The sequence below is a fragment of the Mobula birostris genome, chromosome 24, assembly GCF_030028105.1.
Source record: "Mobula birostris isolate sMobBir1 chromosome 24, sMobBir1.hap1, whole genome shotgun sequence".
Lineage (NCBI taxonomy): Eukaryota > Metazoa > Chordata > Chondrichthyes > Myliobatiformes > Myliobatidae > Mobula > Mobula birostris.
In genome coordinates this window covers 8,401,922-8,427,109 of record NC_092393.1, presented here as the reverse complement: position 1 = coordinate 8,427,109, position 25,188 = coordinate 8,401,922, and the positions used below count along the sequence as shown (strand labels likewise).

Below are 25,188 nucleotides of genomic sequence, written 5' to 3'. Positions count from 1 at the left end.
CATTGCCTCCCTGCCCTTTCAAAGCAGTCCTCAGTGTAACCATATATTCCCTGTAAGGTGCGTGATTAGAAGGGTACACATTTCAATAGACCTTCACATCTACAGTGCTTTGGGGGACAGAGACTTCTAATTTCTCTTTGTGTGCAGAGGTACAGAAAAACATAGCTCCTCAAGTTCCTATTAAACCTTTCCTCTATCTTCTTGTTCTTCTTTCTCTTTTCAGAAAATTGCTAATCTCTGTCACTACCCTGTCAAATCGCTTTTTAAATATCTTGAATTTTAGCTCAAAATCAGAATTCCAGAGTGCCTAGAAAGAAAGACGACATCAGAGCATAAGCAGTCGAAAGGAATGGGACTGGGTGCTTTATGTCTGTATCACTGTTCAACAGCTGGTCTTTTACCCCAGCGCCACGTCCCTGCACTAATCCCAACCACGGACTCCCTTATCATTTGAAAAAGCTGTCTCCTTCCTCAACACCAGTGACAGAACTCCTTACCATCTTAGATATTGCCCCCCCAAAGACTCTCCTCCCTCTGGATGAAGACATATGGCTGACCTCTGAGCTTGAGACTGTGACCCCTAGATATCCCAGCGAAAGGAAATACCATCCCTGCACCCCCATGTCAACAGAGACATGGATACTGGAGACACTGGAATCTAAAGCAAGAAAGAACCTGCGGGAAGGACTGAATGAGCTGACCAGCCTCTGTGGGGAGAGGGGAATTGCCGATGAATCGGGTCGAAAGCCCGTATCAGGATTCCTCTAATGCCAAGTCCCATAAGGATTTCTTACCCACCTCCTATTCTTCCAAACTTTAGGGAGTCTGGTTAACCTCACCTCACACTCTATTCCAGGAAATGATTTAATCTCTTAGCTACACTCCCTTTACTACAGATAAATCCTTTCTTGGTACTGAGACTAGATCTGTACTAATGCTCCAGATGCAGAATAACTAGGACCCAAACATGTGGAGCAAATATATCTCTACTCAAATCTTTACTTTTTGGTGTGTGCGTGCGTGCATGTGCGTCTGCATGTGCATGCGTGTGCGATGTTGGTGGGATGATGTCTTTTTCATGCCTTTACAGGGCACGGAGCGAGAGAGAAACTGTGTGGCATGCCACTCCTCACACAGACATTTCGCAGTATTTTTCCCTTTATTTTACGAGGTCGGGTTGCGATCTCAACACTCAACCCGGCACGGATGGAAAGCGTACTCAGGAGTGGCCCCGACTGGATTCGAACCCAGGAACCTTCGTTCCGGAGTCTGGCGCTGATGTCATTGTGCCACCAGCCAGCCAAAACTCCTATTCAAATCTTCTTGTAACATACCATTTTACTTTCTAATTGTCTGCAGAGTATGCACGGTAACTTCCAGTGGTGGTATTGCTCCTCTGAGCATCACCACCTCTCAGTCTCTTACCACGTAACCCTCTCACCATAGGCTCGGAAGGAGTGAGTACAGACTAACAGCAATGCATGTGGACTAATAATGAAAGGGCCATTTCCAATAAATAAACAGGAATGTTTCTCGCCTGGGGTGTGAGAGGTCCTAGGTTCAAATCCCAGTTGCTAGATCCCCAGATACGTTCTAAGGCATAGCCTCAAGATAAAGGGGCACCCTTTCAAAACAGAGATGCAGAGAAATTTCTTTAGCCAAAGGGTGGTGAATTTGTGGGATTTGTTGCCTCATGTAGTTGTGGAGGCCAGGTCATTGGGTGTATTTAAGGCAGAGATTGATGGGTTCTTGATTGGACATGGCATCAAAGGTTATGGGGAGAAGGCCAGGAACTGGGGTTGTGGAGGAGATAGAAAAAAAGATCAGTCATGATTGAATGGTGGACACTCGATAGGCCAGATGGCCTAATTCTGGTCCTATGTCTTATGTCTTATGGTCGTATAGTGTTGTTCAATCCTGAGATTGGCCTTTAGCCATGCCAGATTCTGATCTCAATCTTTGGTCATCAACTTGGCTTCTCTCTTCAGAGTTGTGTTGCCTAGGATATATCTTTCCTCTGAAAGGTTAACTCCTTCACAGGGAGCCCAAGGCGTCTACACTGCCTATCATTACCTTTCTATAATCCTCCACGTTGTTCAGATGTGCCTCCTGGCAGATGCAGAGATTCAGAAACTGTTGCCATTCATTCTTCACAGCATCCTTGTGAGCCTGCAAGAGAGGATCTACATATGTTAAGATTTCCATCCAATGCACATAGGACAGGACTCTTCGTCCTAAGTCAAAAAGCAACGATCCAGATATAAAGATGACACATATTCATTCATGTATTTCTATGGTTGCTTGTCAATAAGATGTCCAAATGCAATGGGTCAACTTTACAGGTGACCTTCCCCAAAAAAATGCATTTTCTGGAAGCAGCCAGTTTAGTGTGACAAACTCCTCAGGAACGTTCCACCTTACTAAAAAATCAGAACTGGGTCTGATAACACAGCGTGCTGACTAACAACCATTCCTCAGGTAAAACTGGTGTCAGAAAAACCCAGGAGGTATTTTGTTAATGCCAACATCGCCCACATCTCTCACTATCTGAAATATATGATACTTTCACTAAAGTACTTAGTTGCTTAGAACTTGCTTGGTTATTTTGCAAGGCAGGATTGACTTGTCTTCAATTATTTGGAACTGTAGTTAAGGTTCGGTAGATTTTAGTTTGTTTTGCTTTGGGGTTGTATGGTTGGATTGGAATGGTTCCATTTTTTTGGGTTGGAAATCTATCCACAGGGTGTTGTGCTACTTTGTGATCTTAGAAAGGTTCAAATTGATTGACTGAGTAAAATTAGTTTGATTGATTAGTACTGAGTTTATTTTTTTGTTTAGGATGTTTCAATATCATTGATTTGATCGAAAAAACATACGAATATAAGAAAATAAGACCGGGGGAGGCCTCTCAGTTCCTTGAGCCTGTCTGCCAATTAATATGATCATGGCTGACATATCTATGTCTTTAACTCATCCTTTGTACCTGATGCCCATAGCCCTTAATTCTGCCATCTTTCAAACATTTACCTAGTTCCTTTTTCAATACCCCTGGTGATCAGAATCCACAACTCGTTGTGATAGATATTTCTAGCCATTCACCATACTCTGAATGACAATCCTATGCACCTCACTTTAAAATGACCTGCCTTTAAACTTCTATCCTCCCTCTTTCGTTATTCTCTCACTAGTGGAAATATCTCAACATCCACTCTGACCTGCTCGCTCAGTATCTTATGCTTAAACCCTTATTCTTCTAAGCTCCAAAGAATACAGATCTAAGGTCATTAGCCACTTGTGATAGGTGACTTTGGAATAGAAACACTTGATTTAATTTGATATTGTTCACTCTGCTTGCTTAATGGTTATTGCATTTGACTGGTGATGCTCATTTGATTTTGGTCTGGTTTGATATGTTCTTCCCATATAGCATCATAATTGATCTGTTAATCCCCAGTGTATGCTCTGTCAGCGCTGGACACAGAAGGTGGAGAATAGGTGGTATGTACCTCAACGGCAGGGCTGCCTGGGTGCTTGAGCTTCAGCAGACGCTCTCCATTGTCCTGAATTCTATTGACAGCTTCTTCCTCTGCCAACAGCCCATTTTCTTTGAAACTCTGGAGGAAAATAAAGATAAGGGAATTACATTTCCTTCTGAATCTTGTCTAGAACATTGAGGATGAGACAGAGGCTGTGGCATAATCTGGATAGGAATGATGGAAAAACTTAAGAGGCTTTCAGGACCTAAGCATCACAGACAAGACCAGCATTAATTACCCCTCCATAATTGTCCCTTGAAAAGATGCTGACAACTGGTGGCTTTCTGGATCATTGTTAAGGGTCAACCACACTGGAATCACACATACGTCAGATCAGGTAAGGATGATGGATATCGTTCTCTCTTTCCTTGGATGGCATGAACGAGTTTGATGGGGTTGTTTGCCGCAATCTGATGGTTTTTGCAGTCAACAATGCTAAGAATAGTTGTTTTAAATTCTGGAGTATTAACTGAATTTGAATTTTTCAGCAGCTGTGGTGGGGTTTGAACTTAGGTCTCTGATTTGCTAATACAATAGATTACTAATTGTGTTCGTTAATCACTGCATCATCAGCATACCCTTCACCTCAAATTGGTTTTGGATGACTCATCTCATGGCATCTTCCCTAAATACCATCCTCCATCATAGCGGGCTTTCTTAAATCATCCTTCCTGGCAGTCATTGAATCATTATGGCCCATGGAAACTGCAGTTAAACTAATACCCTGAGCAAAAGGGGATAGCGACACCCATTTAACGACTCTGTTATTTCATTCTTGTTATTTAGTGCTATTTATTTACATCTGTATTTGCACAGTTTGTTTACAGTTTCTGATGTTCACAGTTTACAGATCCTGTTTACAGTTGCTGTTCTATAGATTTGCTAAGTATGCCCACAGAAGAAGAATCTCAGGGTTGTATGTGGTGACATGTAAGTACTTGGATAACAAGTTTTACTTTGAACTTATTTTGATCAACTGAAATTGTTTTTGTCTGGTGATAAATATTGAGCTCCACACCAGGGAAAAGTTGTGGGTTCTTCTTTAAGGCATTAGTCTGGTGAGCAGATGTATTAAAATCTGACTAGTGCCTCCTGTTTAGTATTGCATCAGAGGAAATATTTGTGTTTGTCCCTGGGATAGAATCTGAACTCACAATCTTTGCAGCTGGTGTGGACCGAGGGAGAGGTGGAAGGCCAACCAAGGGAAAGAATCTCAGAACTTTGAACCTAAGCGGCTAAAATCATGGGCAACAATAAAAGGACAAGCGATACCAGCAATGAGCAGGGTGCCAGAATGGGAGGAGTGTGGATGTCTCAGGGGTGTAGATTTGAAAGAACTTAAAGATTTGTAAGGGACTGAAAATGATGGTGAAGATGTAAATCGAGACATAATCGCAGTGAAGGAAAGAGAAAATAATTAAATAAAGTAACTAATTGCTCAAAAGGCAGAGTAGACGGTAAACGATATTAGTAAAGAAGCCCTTCTCATATAACAACTTGTTCATTGTGAAATGTCATTTAACACATTCTGTTGCCATCAGCACGTGACTCATGTTAATATTGTAAGTGGTGATGCTGAGTGTCCAGAAAGACCAGGCACCTCATACTGCTTGCGCACTTCCTCGGGCTCCAACATCCGGTCGCTCCAGTCCTGCCTCTGGATCTTGTCCTGTTGCTCGTTCATGAGCACCAGCTGCTTGGTGCAGTCCTGCACGTAGTTGTAGAGCTCGTCCAGCTGGCGGCCGCGCAGTTTGGAGGAGTCCTGAGTAAAAATAAATGCAGGCTGTCTAGATATTGCTTCCATCAGGCAGGAGGTACAGGCGCCTGAAGTCCCACACCACTAGATTCAAGAACAGGAACTTTCCTGCAACCGATTCACATAATGTTAATCCCACTTCAGTACACACCTTGCACTACCATGGGCTTGCTATCGAGTGAGTCCTGGTTTTTATTTGCACCAAAGACTTTGCTTTTGGGAAGTCATTTCTATCACTGTATGGCATAATTTTATATGAAATTTATGTTTAATTTATATTCTGTGTGTTGCCTGTACCTTTGTGCCTGTGATGCTCTGCTGGCAAGTTTTTCATTGGACCTGTACCTCACCGTGCTGTGCAGATGACATTACATTTGACTTTTCAATGCCATCAAGGCAACCGTGACATATGCTTTCTTCACCACTCCGTCCACGTCAAGGACCCGAGCACCTCTCCGTTCAACAACCGAACAATCATCTATGAGCAACGGATTAACTTGATTCCAAACTGTGACATGTGCTCACTGACAATATAAGAAACGGTGACTCACCACCAGATTTTTGTATTGCTTCTGAACTTGCCTGAGTTCATCCTGTAAAAGAAGAAAAACGATCATCAATTCCCTCCCACTTTTGTCTCTCGGACGGTCTATCAACACCTGTTGTTTGTAGATTCTCGAAATAGTTGGGTCTTTTGTCTGGCAGCTGTCACTGCGGCAGAAGCCATCATGTTCCCCTACAGAAAAAAACCAAAAGATTCTGCAGATGCTGGAAATCCCGGCAACTCACATAAAATGCTGGAGGAACGCAGCAACCAGGCAGCATCTAGAAAAAGGGGACAGTTAACGCTTTGTCAGGACTGGAGAAAAAAAGATGAGGAGTAGATTTAAAAGGTGAGGGGAAGGGAGAGAGAAACACAAGGTGACAGGTGAAACCGGGAGGGGGAGGAATGAAGTAAAGAGCTGGGAAGTTGATTAATGAAAGAGATACAGGCCTGGAGAAGGGGGAGTCTGATAGGAGAGGAGTGAAGGCCATGCAAGAATAAAAAGGGGGAAGAAGCACTAGAGGGAGGTGATGGGCAGGCAGCGAGATAAGGTCAGAGAGGGAAACGGGGATGGGGACTGGTGAAGGAGAGGGTGGGGGGGGGGCGGGAAAGCAGCCATTACCAGAAGGTTGTGAAATCCAAGTTCATGCTATCAGGTTGGAGCCTACTGAGACGGAATATAAGGTGCTGTTCCTCCGGCTGAGTGTGGCCTCATCACGGCAGTAGAGGAGGCCATGGATGGACATAGCAGAATGGTGACCACAGGGAGATCCCGCTTGTTCAGGTAGATGCTCGGTGAAATGGTCTCCAAATCTATGTCGGGTCTCACCGATATACAGAGGCCACACCGGGAGCACCACACCCCAACAGACTCACAGGACAAGTGTCACCTCACCTGGAGGGACTGTTTGGGGCCTTGAATGGTAGTGAGGGAGGAGGTGTAGCACTTGTTCAGTTTGCAAGGATAAGTGCCAGGAGGGAGATCAGTGGGGAGAGTCGAATGGACAAGGGAGTCACGTAGGGAGCTGCAGATGTTGGAAATCCAGAGCAACACATGCAAAATGCAGGAGGAACTCAGCAGATCAGAATGTTGCAGGGTCACAGCCCAAAACCTTGACTGTTTATTCCCTTCCATAGATGCTGCCTGACCTCGTGAGTTCCTCTAGAATTTTGTATGTGCTGCTCTGACCTTTTCCTCACTGCTTCTCTCTAGCTGTGGTATGTCTAGAACAGTGGCCTAACTGTTACACACTGAAGGAACATAATCTATCCAGAATATTCATGAATTCAACAGAATAATGACCATGTAAACCACTAGACCATTGTTAAACCTGAGCAATTTTATCAAATGTCCAGATTTTTACCCTTGTGGACATTGGTGAGAAATGTTGGCTTTCATTTAAGGCAGCACAGTCGTACAGAGACCTCACAATGACAGAGGTCCGACTGCCTCACAGTGACAGAGGCCCGACTGCCTCACAGTGACAGAGGCCCGACTGCCTCACAGGGACAGAGGCCGGACTGCCCCTCTGCGGCAAAGGCCCGACTGCCTCTCTACGGCAAAGGCCCGACTGCCTCTCTGCGGCAGAGGCCTGACTGCCTCACAGTGACAGATGCCCGACTGCCTCAGTGACAGAGGCCCGACTGCCCCACAGTGACAGAGGCCCGACTGCCCCACAGTGACAGAGGCCCAACTGCCCCACAGTGACAGAGGCCCGACTTTGGGTGCTGTCTGTGTAAGGTTTGCATATTCCCCCTGTGACTCCATGGGTTCCCTTTGGGTGCTCCAGTTCCCTCATCCATCCCAAAGACGTGTGGATGAGTAGATTAGTTGGCCGCTGTAAATTGCCCCTACTATGTTAGTAAATAGTAGAATCTGGGGAGAGTTGGTGTCAACGTGGGGCAAATAAAAAGTAGAATTGAAATAAATGGGAGGTTAATATTTGGTATAGACTCAGTGAGCCAAAGGGCCTGTCTTCATGCGGTCCACTCTATCAAAGCCTCCTCATAATCTTACACCTATCTCAATTCACCTCTCATCCCCCTTCAGTCAAAGAGAAGACCCCTAGATCACCCAGTCTCTCCAAATAAGCCATTTTCTCTAATGCAGGCAGCATCCTGATAAATCTCCTCTGCACCCTCTCGAACCTCCTCATCCTTTCTATAATGAAGCAATCAGAACTGAGCACAATACTCCACGCGGTCTAACCAGGGTTTTATAAAGCTGCACAGCTCTTGAACTTAGTTACTATCCTATCAACCTTATGGCAAATTTAAGGGATCTATGGGCTCAGACCCCAAGATCGCTGATCTTCCACACGTTTAAGAATCCTACCTTGTACTCTGCTTTGAATTAAAATTGACAACATTCTTTAAGTGATGTTGGCTGAGGAAAGCAGAATGGACTCTACTTCAGGAGAATATTCCTCATGGCTTTCAAAACAGCCGCCGTGGTTTATGGCCATCAGAGTAGGCACAGACCTCTGATAGCGCAGCCTTCCCTCAGCAATCCACTGCAAACCTCAGCACAGGTTCCAGCTCATGTCTCTCCTGGGTACTTGAATGCACATCCTTTTGACTTGGGAGTGAATGCAGACAGTGGGATACACCGACATGGAAAATGACATCTTCATCTACAACTGAAACACTTTGCTCCTGCACTGAACAGGAGAAACTGAGCACATACACCCCAAGAGGAGGCGAGCCTTTTCCTCCTCCCCGGCCTCTCTGTATTTTTTGGACCAACTCAGAGGTTATGGAGACTGCAAGGCACAGAAAGCAGTGTAGTGGTTGGCACAACTCTCTACAGTACCAGCGACCCAGGTTCAATTCCCACCACTAGGAGAGTAAGGAGTTTGTACGTTCTCCCCGTGACTGCGTGGGTTTCCTTCCGCGGTCCAAAATGTACTGGCAGATAGGGTAATTGCTCATTGTAAATTGCCTCATGATTAGGCCAGGATTAACTCGGGGGTTGCTGGCCAGCGAGACTCAAAGGCCCAGAAGGTTCAATTCTGAATAAATAAACAATCAATAAAAACCTGAAAGGCTGACAGTTTCCAAGTAAATACTGGAACAGAGCAGTGATGGCACCATCTCGAGCTCAGCCATCACAGCTATCCCACCTTACCGGATCGGGGATGGACTGTCTGTTGATCTGCGACCCATAAGCCTCGATTTCCTTACTCAGGATGTGATGGGAGGCGACCTGCTGTTCAAGTTCTGGCAGTTGTGATCCACAGCCACCCTTATTGATCTCTGCCTGTGAATAGGGAAAGAAAGAACGTTAAGATGAAGTGTGTGGTAGATGCAGTGTATATGGAATGAGGAATGCAAAACAATTCAGAACAGGAACAAGCCTTCCAACCCGTGATACCTACCCCTAATCATCAAGGAGGTGGGAATTGGGAATCAGTGTACAACACAGAGACAAAACGCAATGGGAATCAGTGTACTACAAATCAATGAGAATGGGAACGAATGTAACACCAAGATAAAACATAGAAAACCTACAGCACAATACAGGCCCTTCGGCCCACGAAGCTGTGCAGAACATGTCCTTACCTGAGAAATTACCTAGGGTTACCCATAGCCCTCTATTTTTCTAAGCTCCATGTACCTGTCCAGGAGTCTCTTAAAAAGCCCTATCCTATCTGCCTCCACCACCATTGCCGGCAGCCCATTCCACGCACTCACCACTCTCTGAGTAAAAAACATACCCCTGACATCTCCTCTGGACCCACTTCCAAGCACCTTAAAACTGTGCCCTCTCATGTCAGCCATTTTAGCCCTGGGAAAAAGCCTCTGACTATCCACACGATCAATATCTCTCATCATCTTATACACCTCTATCAGGTCACCTCTCATCCTCCATCGCTCCAAGGGAAAAAGGCTGAGTTCACTCAACCTATTCTCATCAGGCATGCTCCCCAATCCTTGTAAATCTCCTCTGCACCCTTCCTATGGTTACCACATCCTTCCTGTAGTGAGGCGACCAGAACAGAGTATTCCAAGTGGGATCTGACCAGGGTCCTATATAGCTGCAACATTACCTCTCGGCTCCTAAACTCAATCCCACGATTGATGAAGGCCAATGCACCGTATGCCTTCTTAACCACAGAGTCAACCTGTGCAACCTGCTTTTGGCTCAGGAAGAGATCATTGTGGTCTTTGTGCCACGTCTGTGGATGTTCCCTTCCCCCGTCCTGTCACAACCACAGATTCGGCAGGCAGCAGATATGGCAATTGCGCTCATGATTACGTATGTTCAGCTAATAATTTTTTCATTGTGATAGTATTCGACTCCATTCATTCCGTTGTAGTTTTATCAAGACTTGGACACAGCACAGAAGCGCTTCGCTGTCTGTTTGCATTCGGCCTAGCCTGAGAAATTGGACTGTCAAGTCAACTGACTCTGTAGACGAGTGGTTTTCATTTTATATTTAGTTGTTTCTTTTTCAGCCGCAGTGTAGGCTTTGTTTTCCATTTGAGAGTTTTAGTTATCAGCCCTGTTAGGCCTAGCATTTATTGTTTTCTTTCCCCTTTAACACTTCGCATTAAAGTCTGTGATCTATCAACGTGCTTCAGTGTCTCTCACTCCACACCTGGGCCATATCCGAACCTGATGACACGTCCTGTTCTAGAACCACAAAAATGCTTTCTCCTCAAGAATATGTTCAACTTCCATTTGAAAGTTAATACCAAATGTGCTTTTAAAATCCTTGCAGTTAATTCAATATGTTTCACACCATCATTATAAGAAAGGTGTGGAAGCTTTAGAAAGGGTGCAGAGGAGATTTACCAGGATGCTGGTAAGAACATGTCTTTTAAGGAAAGGAAGGTTGATTGAGCTAGGGCTTTTCTCTTTGGAGCTAAGGAGGATGAGATCCCTGAGGCACACCACTGGTCACCGACCTCCATGCAGAATATGACTCGTCCACAACCACTCTTTGCCTTCTGTGGGCAAGTAAATTCTGATCCACAAAGCAATGTCCCCTTGGATCCCATGCCTCCTTACTTTCTTAATAAGTCTTGCATGGGGTACCTTATCAAATGCCTTGCTGAAATCCATATACACTACATCTACTGCTCTTCCTTCATCAATGTGTTTAGTCACATCCTCAAAAAATTCAGTCAGGCTTGTAAGGCACGACCTGCCTTTGGCAAAGCCATGCTGCCTATTCCTAATCATATTATGCCTCTCCAAATAGAATGGACAGCCAACACCTATTTCCTCAACTAATACTAGAGAACATCAGTTTAAGGCATGCCCTGGATGTCAAAGGTGTGAAAGATGTCATTCACACAGAGAACGACAAGTTCCTGGAAGGCACTGCCGGGTATGGTGGTACAGACTGATACGATAGGGACAGTTAGATAGGCACATGGATGATAGAAAATGGAGGGTTATGGGCTGTGTAGAAGGGAAGGGTTCGATTGATCATCAAATAGGTTTATGTCAGCACAACATTGTGGGCTGAAGGGCCCATATTATGCTGTTTAATGTTTGATGTTCTATGAATAAGGAACTTTTTAAAATCTCCTTCTGGTTCTTGGACCAAATTTTTAATTGACTTTTATCTACATTTTCTGGTCATTCTTCTATTTTCCTGTGAAGCTGCTTCACTCCACTTCATCTCCAAAGACTGTATGAAGGAATACCTGCTGCAGTCCATCTAGTTAGTGACGGTGATCAGTACTGGGCAGTATTGTTTCACAAATGTCCCTTAAGAAAGGAAATTGTCCATATCTATCTAACCTAGCTTGTAGGTGACTACAGACCAACAATCATGTGGGTGACTTTTAATTGCCTGCTAAAATAATCCTCCAAGCCACTCAGATCAAGGATAAATATCAACGGGCAGTAGATGCTGGCCTTGCTAACAAGGCCAACACCTCTGATGGACAAATTAGTACAGAGAATTGAATTGTTGAGCCATTACCTTGGGGTCCAGAGACCCCCTGAGCTGTTGCAATGAAAAAAACCATCATTTTTGAGGAATTCCTAACTTTCGGAGACAGGACAAGCAGAATCTGCTTTGGAAAATGTCCTGATAGACTGTACTTTGAGCTACAGATTGATAAGTCAACAAACCATTGTAACTATCCAACTGTCAGAAACACAACACCATTAATGAGGACAGGAGGAAAGGGACGAGTTTGAGTGAATTTAAGTTTCTCAAGCTGCTTCCTTGTTGTGCGTGTCTCTCGATAGGTGCTGCTGAATAGGTGAGAGTGAAGGATCATACTCTACCTGCTTCTGTGCCAGGATGTTCGACCAGTCCAGGGAATTATCAGTATTGGGCAGTTTGAGTTTCTCATAGAGATCCCGATACGTTGCACATTGGTGTGCCCAGCGTTCATGCATTCTCTTGACGCTAATCAGAAACATACATGAAACCCACGTTAAAACAATCACTCATTCTTGCTGGCTTACCTTGCAAGTCTAATTCTACCCTCGGTGCTTTGCAGTGAGTCCAGCTGAAGATGGTCGTACCAGCAGCTGATGCATATCACAAATCCTGGTTATGTGACCATTGACACCAGACAGACAATTTCTGAAGAGTATGGATAATGACTGGGGTCACCTGTCTTATAAAAACACTGCCCAGAAGAAGGCAAGGGCAAACCACTTCTATAGAGAAATTTTCCAAGTACAATCATGGTCATGGAAAGGCTGTGATCATTTACGTCGTACAACAAGGCACATAAGGAATGAACGGGCGGTAGCTTAACGAAAGCATGCTCTCTGGTGGGTCAGAAGATTCATCCCAATACAGGGACACAAAAGGACAATGTAAGAACAATCAACAATCCACTCCAATCCCAACCTGTCATTATTCCCAGTATCTAGAGCTCCCTGTTCATGTTTCTGAGGCTCCTTTCTCAGTGGGGATTGATTCTCACAAGTAGCTTACTACAGATGGCATGTTCACTTGTAATTACCCGTCATGTATAGTCATCTCCCGGACTTCCAGTGTCAGCTGCCAGCATACAAAAGCCTCAGCTGGCAGGCAGACTGAAATACTGACTGATTACACCCAACAGAGCTTTGAAGCACAGGATGGCATCCAGTCTCTCATAGTCCGTCTGGATTTGTCAATGATTTAGACTTTTACTCTGTTTTTCCTTTTACCTTCAGACTGAAAGTGGTCATTATGGACAGACATTGCACGTTACAAGTGTGTAATCTTCTTTGGTGTGGATGTAGGTGTGGGATCTGGGATGTAGGATGTGGGATGTGGATGTGGGATGTGGATGTGGATGTGGGATGTGGATGTGGTGTGGGATGTAGATGTGGTGTGGGATCTGGGATGTAGGATGTGGGATGTGGATGTAGATGTGGTGTGGGATGTGGGATGTGGATGTGGGATGTGGATATGGGATGTGGATGTGGGATGTGGATGTAGGTGTGGGATCTGGGATGTAGGATGTGGGATGTGGATGTGGGATGTGGATGTGGATGTGGGATGTGGATGTGGTGTGGGATGTAGATGTGGTGTGGGATCTGGGATGTAGGATGTGGGATGTGGATGTAGATGTGGTGTGGGATGTGGGATGTGGATGTGGGATGTGGATATGGGTTGTGGATGTGGGATGTGGATGTGGGATGTAGGTGTGGGATCTGGGATGTAGGATGTGGGATGTGGATGTGGTGTGGGATGTAGATGTGGTGTGGGATGTGGGATGTGGATGTGGGATGTGGATATGGGATGTGGATGTGGGATGTGGATGTGGAATGTGGATGTGGGATGTGGGATGTGGATGTGGATGTGGATGTAGATGGGATGTGGGATGTGGATGTGGGATGTGGATGTGGGATGTGGATATGGGATGTGGGATGTGGATGTGGGATGTAGATGTGGTGTGGGATGTGGGAGGTGGATGTGGGATGTGGGAGGTGGATGTGGGATGTGGATGTGGGATGTGGATGTGGGATGTGGATGTGGGACGTGGGACGTGGGACGTGGGATGTGGGATGTAGATATGGGATGTGGGATGTGGCATATAGGATGTGGAATGTGGATGTGGGATGTGGATGTGGATGTGGGATGTAGATGTGGTGTGGGATGTGGGAGGTGGATGTGGGACGTGGGAGGTGGATGTGGGATGTGGGATGTGGACGTGGGATGTGGATGTGGGACGTGGGATGTGGATGTGGGACGTGGGATGTGGGATGTGGGATGTAGATATGGGATGTGGGATGTGGCATATAAGATGTGAATTTAGGATGTGGAATGCGGATGTGGGATGTGGATGTGGGATGTGGATGTGGATGTGGATGTGGATGTGGGATGTGGGATGTGGGATGTGGATGTGGGATGTGGGATGTAGATGTGGTGTGGGATGTGGGAGGTGGATGTGGGACGTGGGAGGTGGATGTGGGACGTGGACGTGGGATGTGGATGTGGGACGTGGGATGTGGATGTGGGATGTGGATGTGGGATGTGGGATGTGGGATGTGGGATGTGGATGTGGATGTGGGATGTGGGATGTGGATGTGGATGTGGGATGTAGATATGGGATGTGGGATATGGCATATAGGATGTGGATTTAGGATGTGGAATGTGGATGTGGGATGTGGATTTAGATGGATGTGGATGTTGGAAGTGTGAAGTGGGAGTGGTTGTGGGAAATAGGTGTAGATTTGGGATGTTATTGGGGATGTAGGTGTGATCATGGGGTGTGGATGATGGGTGCTCCCATATATGGGGTATATTGAGTATAGGAGGTTAAGTTACCAGTGTAGCAATCCAAAACCACAAGGTGCAATCCCAAGGGAAAGAGCAAACTACATTTTATTACAGAGAAACCCTTTAATAGCGGATTATCATAAAGCTCATCTGATTCACTCCGGCAAAGAAGATCTTTCAGCTTTACCCAATATGTCCTTTATATTACTCTTGACTCTCTACAATATAAACATTGTTAAGAAATTAACTCAGGGGCTGTTGTAAGATCTTCAGTCCTTCCCAATGGTGGCAATTTTTTATGAATGATTAGAAAGCTGGGGATATCTGTGGTATAACGGGGGCATAATTTACTAAGGTGAGAGGGGAGAAGTTTAAAGGAGATTTACAAGATTTATCAGAGTGGTGGACAGTTGGACTGTACTGTGCTGTCAGGGGAGGGAGTGGATGCAGATACAACAGTAATTATTATGAGGCGTTTGACCTAGAAATCACTGATGCCCTATGAAAGTCCATTAACCACTCAGTGGGCGGCTTAAGGATTGTTACTGAGAAATGCAGGAGTGCACAGGCCATTGTTAGGCTGCCAGTGAAATGATGTATGGTGAAATTGCAAGGATCAGGTCCATGGGGATGGGAGAAGACAGCAAAGTTTGCCAGTGGCTTAGGATAAGGTCTTGAGAGTTACACGTCAGTGAGGCAGGCGGGAAAGAATATCACACAGAAGAAATTGTTTTGAGAAGGTTATTGGTTCAGCTCAGCCAATAGGTAAGAGGAAGAGATGAGGGTCACGATAGAAATGGAAACTTGAGGGGGCTGGGATGCTGCCTCAAAATAGGAGAGTGGCTGCCCTAATGACAAAGGTAAACATGAAACTCTAGGGAGGGTGATTGCCCCAGTTAAATCATAGCACAAGTTCACAGATATCCAGGGTGAGAGCCTGTGTTGTGGAAGCCTTCAGAGTTTGGATGATACATACAAAACACTGGAGGAACTCAGCAGGTCAGGCATCATCTATGGAGGGAAAGGGACAGTCGAGAACCTTCATTAGGACTGATGTACAGGTCTTATCCTGAAACATCAACTGTTCATTTCCCTCCATTGATGCGTCCTGACCTGTTGAGTCCCCCCGTATCCTGAGTGTGTTACACCAGATTTCCAGCATTTGTAGTTTCTCTTGTGTCTCTGGAGTTTGGATGATGTCCGATTTGGAAGTGGCTCACATACGTAGCTCATGAGCACCGTGAAACTGTACCACCCAACCTCCAGACAATGGGTCCTCCAGCACATTTATGCTCTTATTTACTGAGGCTTGCTTCATATTTGCATGTTCTCGAGAATGCAAACTCTCGATACACTCTGATGGGATTTGAACTCAGTGTTACGTTAATGACGCCCTTGAGAATATCAGGGCATTTCAACTCACTCAATTTCAATCTCCTGAGACTGTGGGTGCTTCAGTTTCTTTGCTTTGTCCGCATCCAGGAAAAGGTCTTTAAGAAGTCCTTCTGACCGAGCCAAGTTCTCTTTGTTCACAGACTCGTACTTGAAAGGACGCTTGTTCTCATAGTTTAACTTATCCTGTAAAAATAATCAAGATAAAACTGAGCATATCTATCAACAAACATTTTAAAAATGCCACATTGGTGCACACTTAGGATACAAAACAATACAACAGAGGAATTTAGCATGTGAGGCACAACTTACCCCACAGAGAGCCATGGTGACAATATACTATAACTTTGCTTCTCAAAAAGCTCATAAATCCTGTTCCTAATAATCCAATACTTTGCTCACCACTGACATAATACTCACAGGTCTATAATTCCATACAACCATAAGATATAGGAGCAGAATTAGGCCATTCGGCCCATCGAGACTGCTCCGCCATTCAATCATGGGCTAATCCAATTCTTCCAGCCATCCCCACTCCCCTGCCTTCTCCCCATACCCTTTGGTGCCCTGACTAATCAAGAACCTATCTATCTCTGCCTTAAATGCATCCAATGACTTGGCCTCCACAGTTGCTTGTGGCAACAAATTCTACAGATTTACCACCCTCTGACTAAAGTAATTTCTCCACATCTCAGTCCTAAATGGACATCCTTCAAGCCTGAAGTCATGCCCTCTTGTCCTGGACTCCCCTACCATGGGAAATAATTTTGCCATATCTTATCTGTTCAAGCATTTTAACATTCAGAATGTTTCTATGAGATCCCCCCTCATTCTTCTGAACTCCAGGGAATACAGCCCAAGAGCTGCCAGACGTTCCTCATACGGTAACCCTTTCATTCCTGGAATCATTCTCATGAATATTCTCTGAACCCTGTCCAATGTCAGTATATCCTTTCTGAAATAAGGAGCCCAAAACTGCACACAATACTCCAAGTGTGGTCTCACGAGTGCCTTATAGAGCCTCAGCATCACATCCCTGCTCCTATACTCTATACCTCTAGAAATGAATGCCAACATTGCATTCGCCTTCTTCACCAGCAACTCAACCTGGAGGTTAACCTTTAGGGTATCCTGCATAAGGACTCCCAAGTCCCTTTGCATCTCTGCATTTTAAATTCTCTCCCCATCTAAGTAATAGTCTGCCCGTTTATTTCTTCCACCAAAGCGCATGACCAGACACTTTCTAACATTGTATTTCATTTGCCACTTCCTTGCCCATTCCCCTAAACTATCTAAGTCTGTCTGTTTCCTCAACACTACCTGCTCCTCCACTTATCTTTGTATCATCGGCAAATTTAGCCACAAATCCATTAACCCCACAGTCCAAATCATTGATATACATCATAAAGAGCAGCGGTCCCAACACCGACCCCTGTGGAACTCCACTGGTAACCAGCAGCCAGCCAGAATAGGATCCCTTTATTCCCACTCTCCGTTTTCTGCCGATCAGCCAATGCTCCATCCATGTTAGTAATTTCCCTGTAAATCCACGGGCTCTTATCTTGCTAAGCAGCCTCATGTGCGGCACCTTGTCAAAGGCCTTCTGAAAATCCAAGTACTGTACACCTCATCTACTATGTGGCCAGCTGGTGGCACAATGGCATCAGTGCCGGACTCCGGAGCGAAAACTCCCGAGTTCGAATCCAAGTCGGGCCACCCCCCGGGCATGTTTTCCATCCGTGCTGGGTTGGGCATTGAGCTAGCTACTCGGCCTCGTAAAATAAAAAGGGTTGAGTCAGGAACGTTAATATCGTGACCCAGTTAATCCGAAAGAAGTCCAATCCTGACACCACGTGCTAGACAAGAATGGCTGACTGTCTGATGCGACATGCAAAAAAAAATCTACTGCATCTCCTTTGTCTATCCTGCTTGTAATTTCCTCAAAAAATTGTCAGTAGGTTAGTTGGGCAGGATTTTCCTTTTAGAAAACCATGCTGGCTTTGGCCTATCTTGTCATGTGACTCCAGGTACTCCGTAATCTCATCCCTAACAATTGATTCCAACAACTTCCAAACCACTGATGTCAGGCTAGCAGGTCTATAGTTTCCTTTCTGCTGCCTCCCACCCTTCTTAAATAGCGGAGTAACATTTGCAATTTTCCAGTCATCCAGTACAATGCCAGAATCTATCGATTCTTGAAAGACCATTGTTAATGCCTCCACAATCTTTCCAGCATCTTCCTTCAGAACCCGAGGGTGCATTCAATCAGGTCCAGGATATTTATCCACCCTCAGACCATTAAGCTTCCTGAACACCTTCTCAGTGGTAATTTTCACTGCACGAACTTCACTTCCCTAACACTCTTGAATGTCCGGTATACTGCAGATGTCTTCAACTGTGAAGACTGATGCAAAATATGCATTCAGTTCCTCTGTCATCTCTGCGTCTCTCATTACAATATCTCCAGCGTCATTTTCTATTGGTCCTATATCTACTCTCAAACTCTCTTTTACCCTTTATATACTTTAAAAAGCTTTTAGTATTTTCTTTGATGTTAGTCACCAGCTACCTTTCATAATTCATCTTTTCCGTCCTAATGACCTTCTTAGTTTCCTTCTGCAAGTTGTTTCCCAATCTTCTATCTTCCCACTGGCTTTGGCTTCCTTGTATGCCCTCCCTTTTGCTTTTCTTTGGCTCTGATTTCACTTGTCAGCCGCGATAGTGTCCTTCTTCCCTTTGAAAATTTCTTCGTATTTGGAATATATCTGTCTTGCAGTTCCTTCATTTTTCGCAGAAACTCCAGCTATTGATGCTCTGCTGTCCTCCTGCTAGTGTCTCTTTCCAGTCAACTGTGGCCAGTTCCTCTTTCATGCCATTGTAATTTCTTTTATTCCATTGCCACATTGGAATTCAGTTTCTCCTTCTCAAATTTCAAAGTGAACTCGATCATATTATGAGCACTGTTCCCTAAGGGTTCATAGCAACATAGAAAACCTACAGCACAATACAGGCCCTTTGGCCCACCATACTGTGCCAAACATGTCCTTACCTTAGAAATTACTTAGGGTTACCCATAGCCCACTATTTTTCTAAGCTCCATGTACTTGTCCAGGAGTCTCTTACAAGACCCTATCGTATCCACTTCCACCACCGTCGCTGGCAGCCCATTCCACGCACTCATCACTCTCTGCTTAAAAAACGTACCCCTGACATCTCCTCTGTACCTACTTCCAAGCACCTTAAAACTGTGCCCTCTCATGTCAGCCATTTCAGCCCTGGGAAAAAGCCTCTGATTATCCACACAATCAATGCCTATCATCTTATACACCTCTATCAGGTCCCCTCTCACACTCTGTCGCTCCAAGGAAAAAGGTTAAGGTTCATTAACCATAAGCTCTCTTATCACCTCCGGTTCATTGTACAACACCCAATCCAGCACAGCCAATCCTCTAGTGGGCTGAACGGCAAGCTGTTCTAAAAAGCCATCCCTTAGACATTCTACAAATTCTCTCTCTCGAGGTCCAGTACAATTATAATTTTATTATAATGTATCTAATATAATGTATTTGGTATTTTATCTTTTATTTGATTTATAATATATATCTTCTTGTACTCTGTATTCTTTTATGTAGAAACTAATAAAAATATTGAAAGAGGTCCAGTACTGGGCTAGTTTTCCCAATCCACTTTCATGTTAAAATCCCCAACGATTATCATGACATTGCCCTTCTGACATGCCTCTTCTATCTCCTGCTGTAATTTGTAATCCACATCCCATATGCTGTATGGAGGCCTGTATACAGCTGCCATTAGGGTCCTTTTACCCTTGCCATTTCTTAACTCAACCCATAGAGACTCTACCTTCTGATCCTATGTCATCTCTTTCTAATGATTTAATTCCTAGAATAATCCTTACGATCTTTTTTGAAGAAAAGGACAATATTTGCTATCCTCCAATCAAATCCTCTGTTGCCACTCTTGTAGCAGCGATGATACAAAGATCATCCATCATCAATGCACCAGCAATCTCCTCACTTGCTTCCCATAGTAACCTGGGGTATTTCCCTTCAGCCTGACAATGGTGAGTCTGTGCAATTCATTGCCACAGGTGGCTGTTGAGGCCAAGTCATTTAAAGCCAAGATTGATAGGTTCTGTATTACTAAGGGTGTCAAAGGTTACAGGGAGAAGACAGCATAATAGGGTTGAGAGAGAATAATAAATCAGCCATGATTGATTGGCAGAGAAAATTTGATGGGCTGAATGGCCTAATTCTGCTCCTATGTCTTAATAGTTGCATTCATTCAGGAGAAGAGGAGAGGTAACTGTCAGCATGCTACAGCATACCATTCATACTAGTTGTGGCTTTGAATGTCTAAAGCACCAACCTCCCTAACTTGAGACAAACATTAATATTTTGCATTAGATGAGGCATTCTGGTCCGGTCATGTGGCAGGGAATGGGAAGAGTCATAGATCAACCATCCCCATTGTCTGAGTTTGGTTAGGAGGGATTAAGAATAATGTGTATTGGATTTTTTTCCTTTGAGAAGAGAAACCAGATTTAAGGCAAGAGGATTTTAAAATAAGGAGTGGGTTCTGTAGAACAGCGGGAGATTACTTCTAAAGGTCTATAACCAGGGGGCACAAGTAAGATGTCTGCCAAAAGTAAGAAGGGTCCATGAATGATAATCATTTCACAACACAGACATATGGAGTATGATACCTTACTTGACGGAAGGGGAATCAATGATTATTTTCCAAATGGTAATACTAGAAGAATAGCTGAAAAAGCTGACATTAGTCAGGTTGATGCTCTAATGAAGTACTGATAAAAACTATTCAGAATGAAGTTAGAGATGGAACTGGATGAACTTCAGCCCTGGCAGAGTTTGCAAAGTGAAACCTAACATCACGAATTGCTGTGACGCTTCATTCCAGATGAGCTCATGCTTTCTGCTCGCTTTGAAATGGAGAATACAACTACATCTTTGAGGACCCCTGCAGCACTTGGTGACCCTGCAATCTGCGTCTTGGGGGCCTACATCAGAACATCTTTCAATAGAGTAAACCCTTGGAGGACATCAGTAAGCTCTCTTCCTCACTAACAATCAACGATGATGCAGCACGAGCATGCATGGCTGCTCACTGCTCTACTCCACACCTATAATTGCATGGCTCAGAATGGGTCAAGTGCCATCGATAAACTTGCCAATGTCACAACTATTTCTGGCAGAATTTCAAATGGTATTGAGGAGTCATAGAGGAGCCAGATAAATCAGCTGTTTGAGTGGTGGCGCAAACTTCCACTCAGTATGACCAAGGAACTTATTGTGGACTTCAGGAAAAGGAAGTTGAGGAAACCCACACCAGTCCTCATCAAAGGATCAGGAGTGGAAAGGGTGAGCAATTTCAAGTTTCTGAATGTCAGCATCTATGAAGGTCTATCCTGTGTGCAACATTTTGATGCAATTACTAAGAAGGCACAACAGCAACTAAATTTAATAAGGAGATTGAGGACCCTTGGTTTATCACCAAGGACTCTGGCAAATTTCTACAGAAAGCATTCTAACTGGCTGCATCACCGTTTGGCACAGAGGGGGCACTGCACAGGATCGGAAAAAGCTGCAGAAAGTTGTAAACTCAGCCATCTCCATCATGGGCACTAGTCTCCCAAACATTGAAGACACTTTAAAAAGGCGGCATTCATCACCAAGAACCCCCATCACCCAGGACTCTACTCATCCCCATCCCCCATCACCTAGGACTCTACTCATCCCCCTCCCCCGTCACCCAGAACTCTACTCATCCCCCTCCCTCATCACCCAGGACTCTACTCATTCCCCTCCCCCGTCACCCAGGACTCTACTGATCCCCCTCCCCCGTCACCCAGGACTCTACTGATCCCCCTCCCCCGTCACCCAGGACTCTACTCATCCCCATCCCCCGTCACCCAGGACTCTACTCATCCCCATCCCCCGTCACCCAGGACTCTACTCATCCCCCTCCCCCGTCACCCAGGACTCTACTCATCCCCATCCCCCGTCACCCAGGACCCTACTCATCCCCATCCCCCGTCACCCAGGACCCTACTCATCCCCCTCCCCCGTCACCCAGGACTCTACACATCCCCCTCCCCCGTCACCCAGGACTCTACACATCCCCATCCCCCGTCACCCAGGACTCTACTCATCCCCCTCTCCCGTCACCCAGGACCCTACTCATCCCCCTCCCCCGTCACCCAGGACTCTACTCATCCCCCTCCCCCACCACCCAGGACTCTACTCATCCCCCTCCCCCACCACCCAGGACTCTACTCATCCCCATCCCCCGTCACCCAGGACCCTACTCATCCCCATCCCCCGTCACCCAGGACCCTACTCATCCCCCTCCCCCGTCACCCAGGACTCTACACATCCCCCTCCCCCGTCACCCAGGACTCTACACATCCCCATCCCCCGTCACCCAGGACTCTACTCATCCCCCTCTCCCGTCACCCAGGACCCTACTCATCCCCCTCCCCCGTCACCCAGGACTCTACTCATCCCCCTCCCCCACCACCCAGGACTCTACTCATCCCCCTCCCCCACCACCCAGGACTCTACTCATCCCCCTCCCCCGTCACCCAGGACCCTGCTCATCCCCATCCCCGTCACCCAGGACCCTACTCATCCCCATCCCCCGTCACCCAGGACTCTACTCATCCCCATCCCCCGTCACCCAGGACTCTACTCATCCCCCTCCCCCGTCACCCAGGACTCTACTCATCCCCCTCCCCCGTCACCCAGGACCCTACTCATCCCCCTCCCCCGTCACCCAGGACCCTACTCATCCCCCTCCCCCGTCACCCAGGACGTGCCCTCTACTCATTGCTACCATCAAGAAGGAGATACAGGAGCCTGAAGACACACACTCAACATTTCAGGAACAACTTCTTTCCCTCCATCATCAGATTTCTGAATGGACAATCAACCCATGAGCTATTTTTTGCTCTGTTTTTGGACTTCTTATTTAGTTCAATTTTTATATATAGTATACTTTTTACAGTAATTCATAATTTCTTATTATTATGTATTTCAATGTACTGCTATCGCAAAACAACAGATTTCATGACATATGCTAGTGATAGTAAATGAGATTCTGATCCTGAGCAAGGCAGCACTGTTACAGACACTGTTTGGATCAGCCCTTAGACAGAGTTCTTCTCAAGTTCTTGTTTCTTCGAGACATTGCATGAAGCAAGTTCAAAAAGAGCAAGAATGTCCATTTGAATAACAGAGATGTGGTTATTCATTCATTGTTATTTGTTGGTCACTTAGCCAATGCATTGCCGAACATTGAACAAGCTACTTCTCTTTACAAATAGCTGGAAGATGCTTTGAGATGTTCAGAGGTCATGAAGGGAGCAACACAACTGCAAATTCTTTGTTTCATTCAACCATTCTTTCTTTAGTTATCTCATGTTTCCTGCTGCAACCCTAATTGAAGAAAGCATACTCACCGCTCGCAGTTTTCCCTCTGTGTCCAGAATGTCCCTTTCCACCTGATCTCCATTGTTCTGCATTCGTGTAATCAGCACAGGAAGATCACTGGAAAAGCAAACAAGGAATATCAGAAGAGGACAAATGGGATCCAGTGCAGAAACCAAGCAAGTGGAACAGTACAAAAGTTAGAGGAGAATGATTTAAAAGGGACTTGAAGGTGCTGAGTATATCAAACGAATTATTAGAGGAAGTGGTAGAGGCAGCATTACAACGTTGAAAAGGCATTTGGACAGCTACAGGGATAGAACAAGTTTAGAGGGATATGGGTCAAATGCAAGCAAATGGGACTGGTTCAGTCGGACAACTTAGTTAGCACAGTCCAAGAGCTTGTTTCTGTGCTGCAATACTCTGTGACTGTGACTTTTATTATGATACCACATGTAGGAGGTCGTTTGGCCCATTGTTCCTTTGTTAGGTCCTTAAAAGACTTCTCCAGTGGCTTCCACCCATCATCTAAACTCTCAGTCCTTCATTTATCCAAACCCTTTGAAAGTCACTATTTCATCTAATTCCCACCATTTCTGCCACTGCTTTATAGGAGAAGTTTGACATATTTGCATCTTTGGTTTCTAGGCCTTTCTCCTGTAAAGAACATTCACTAACACAAGAACAGTTCCTGATGTTTGAACAACAATATTACATTTCCCACCTGCTCCTCCACTCTGAGATTGATGCTAACTCCACAAAGCAACAAGCAACCCTTAGTCTGGTGAAGAGCATGGCAAACGTAGCTCTGTTCTCCTTGGAGTTTTCAAAGTGTCAATAGAGCAGGTGAGAAAATCATACCTATGGATGAATTTGTCACTAACACAAAGCCGTGAGAAGCTGCAGTTGTGCCTGTGATGGGGCTGGCTGAGTCTACAACTCTCCCCACTAATGAGAACATCTTCAGGAGATGGTTCCTCAGGAAGGCAGTATCCATCATTAAGGATCTTCGCCATCTGGAGCAAGCCTTCTTCTCATTATAACCATCAGGGAGGAGGTACATGAGCCAGAAGCCCCACACCCAATGATTCAATATTGGCTCCTTGCCCTCCCCTACCCTCCGCAATCAAATTTCTGAACAGTCCATGAACCTATGAACACTACCTCATTATTTCTTTCTTGTACAATTTATTTGCTCAGTAATTTATAGTAATTTTATGTCTTTACTGCTGCTGCCAAATAACAAATTTCATGTCATGTAAGTCAGTGAAAATAGACCTGATTCTGATTCTGTCATAGATGTAAAATCATTAGGAAGAAGTCGTGAGACTTATAGCACAGAAGCAGGTCCTTTAGCCACTCAGTACATGGCAACCATACATTCCACACTAGTCCTACATTAATTTTATTTTTTCGTTCTCCCCATATTCTTATCCCCTCTGCCCCTCCCGATTCTACCACTCAGCTGCACACTAGGGGCTATTTATAGTAAGAGGTGAAACCCACACAGTCAAAGGAAGAACATGCAAACTCCACACAGAGAGCACCTGAGATCAGGACCTAACTCCAGCGCACTGAAGCAGAAGCTTCACTTGCTGTGCCACTATGCTTACCCATATGGTGAGAGGGGCTATGAGAAGCCTTTTCATTCGGCAAGCTGTCAGAAGCTGGAAGACTTCACCTTGGAGAGCTGATGAAGCCCAATTCCACAATTAATTTTAGAGGATGGGCGTTTTGTTCTTGTGGAACTTAAATGGGCTACAGGTAGTTGGAAGTGATAAGAGAATGGTGTAATTTATTTGTT

At 45.2% G+C, this 25,188-nt stretch overlaps 1 protein-coding gene across 1 annotated transcript in view; it reads right to left on the bottom strand.

The window, feature by feature from the left end:
• evpla (envoplakin a) overlaps nt 1-25,188 on the bottom strand; it is an 82,228-nt gene that overhangs the window by 41,320 nt on the left and 15,720 nt on the right. The window contains exons 2-9 of the mRNA XM_072242386.1: nt 23,417-23,504; nt 15,950-16,104; nt 12,087-12,210; nt 8,964-9,095; nt 5,844-5,885; nt 5,137-5,298; nt 3,507-3,614; nt 2,074-2,169 (exon numbers count right to left, since the gene is read on the bottom strand). Of these exons, the coding sequence (XP_072098487.1) occupies nt 2,074-2,169; nt 3,507-3,614; nt 5,137-5,298; nt 5,844-5,885; nt 8,964-9,095; nt 12,087-12,210; nt 15,950-16,104; nt 23,417-23,504 (907 nt within the window). The remainder of the gene's footprint in view (nt 1-2,073; nt 2,170-3,506; nt 3,615-5,136; nt 5,299-5,843; nt 5,886-8,963; nt 9,096-12,086; nt 12,211-15,949; nt 16,105-23,416; nt 23,505-25,188) is intronic.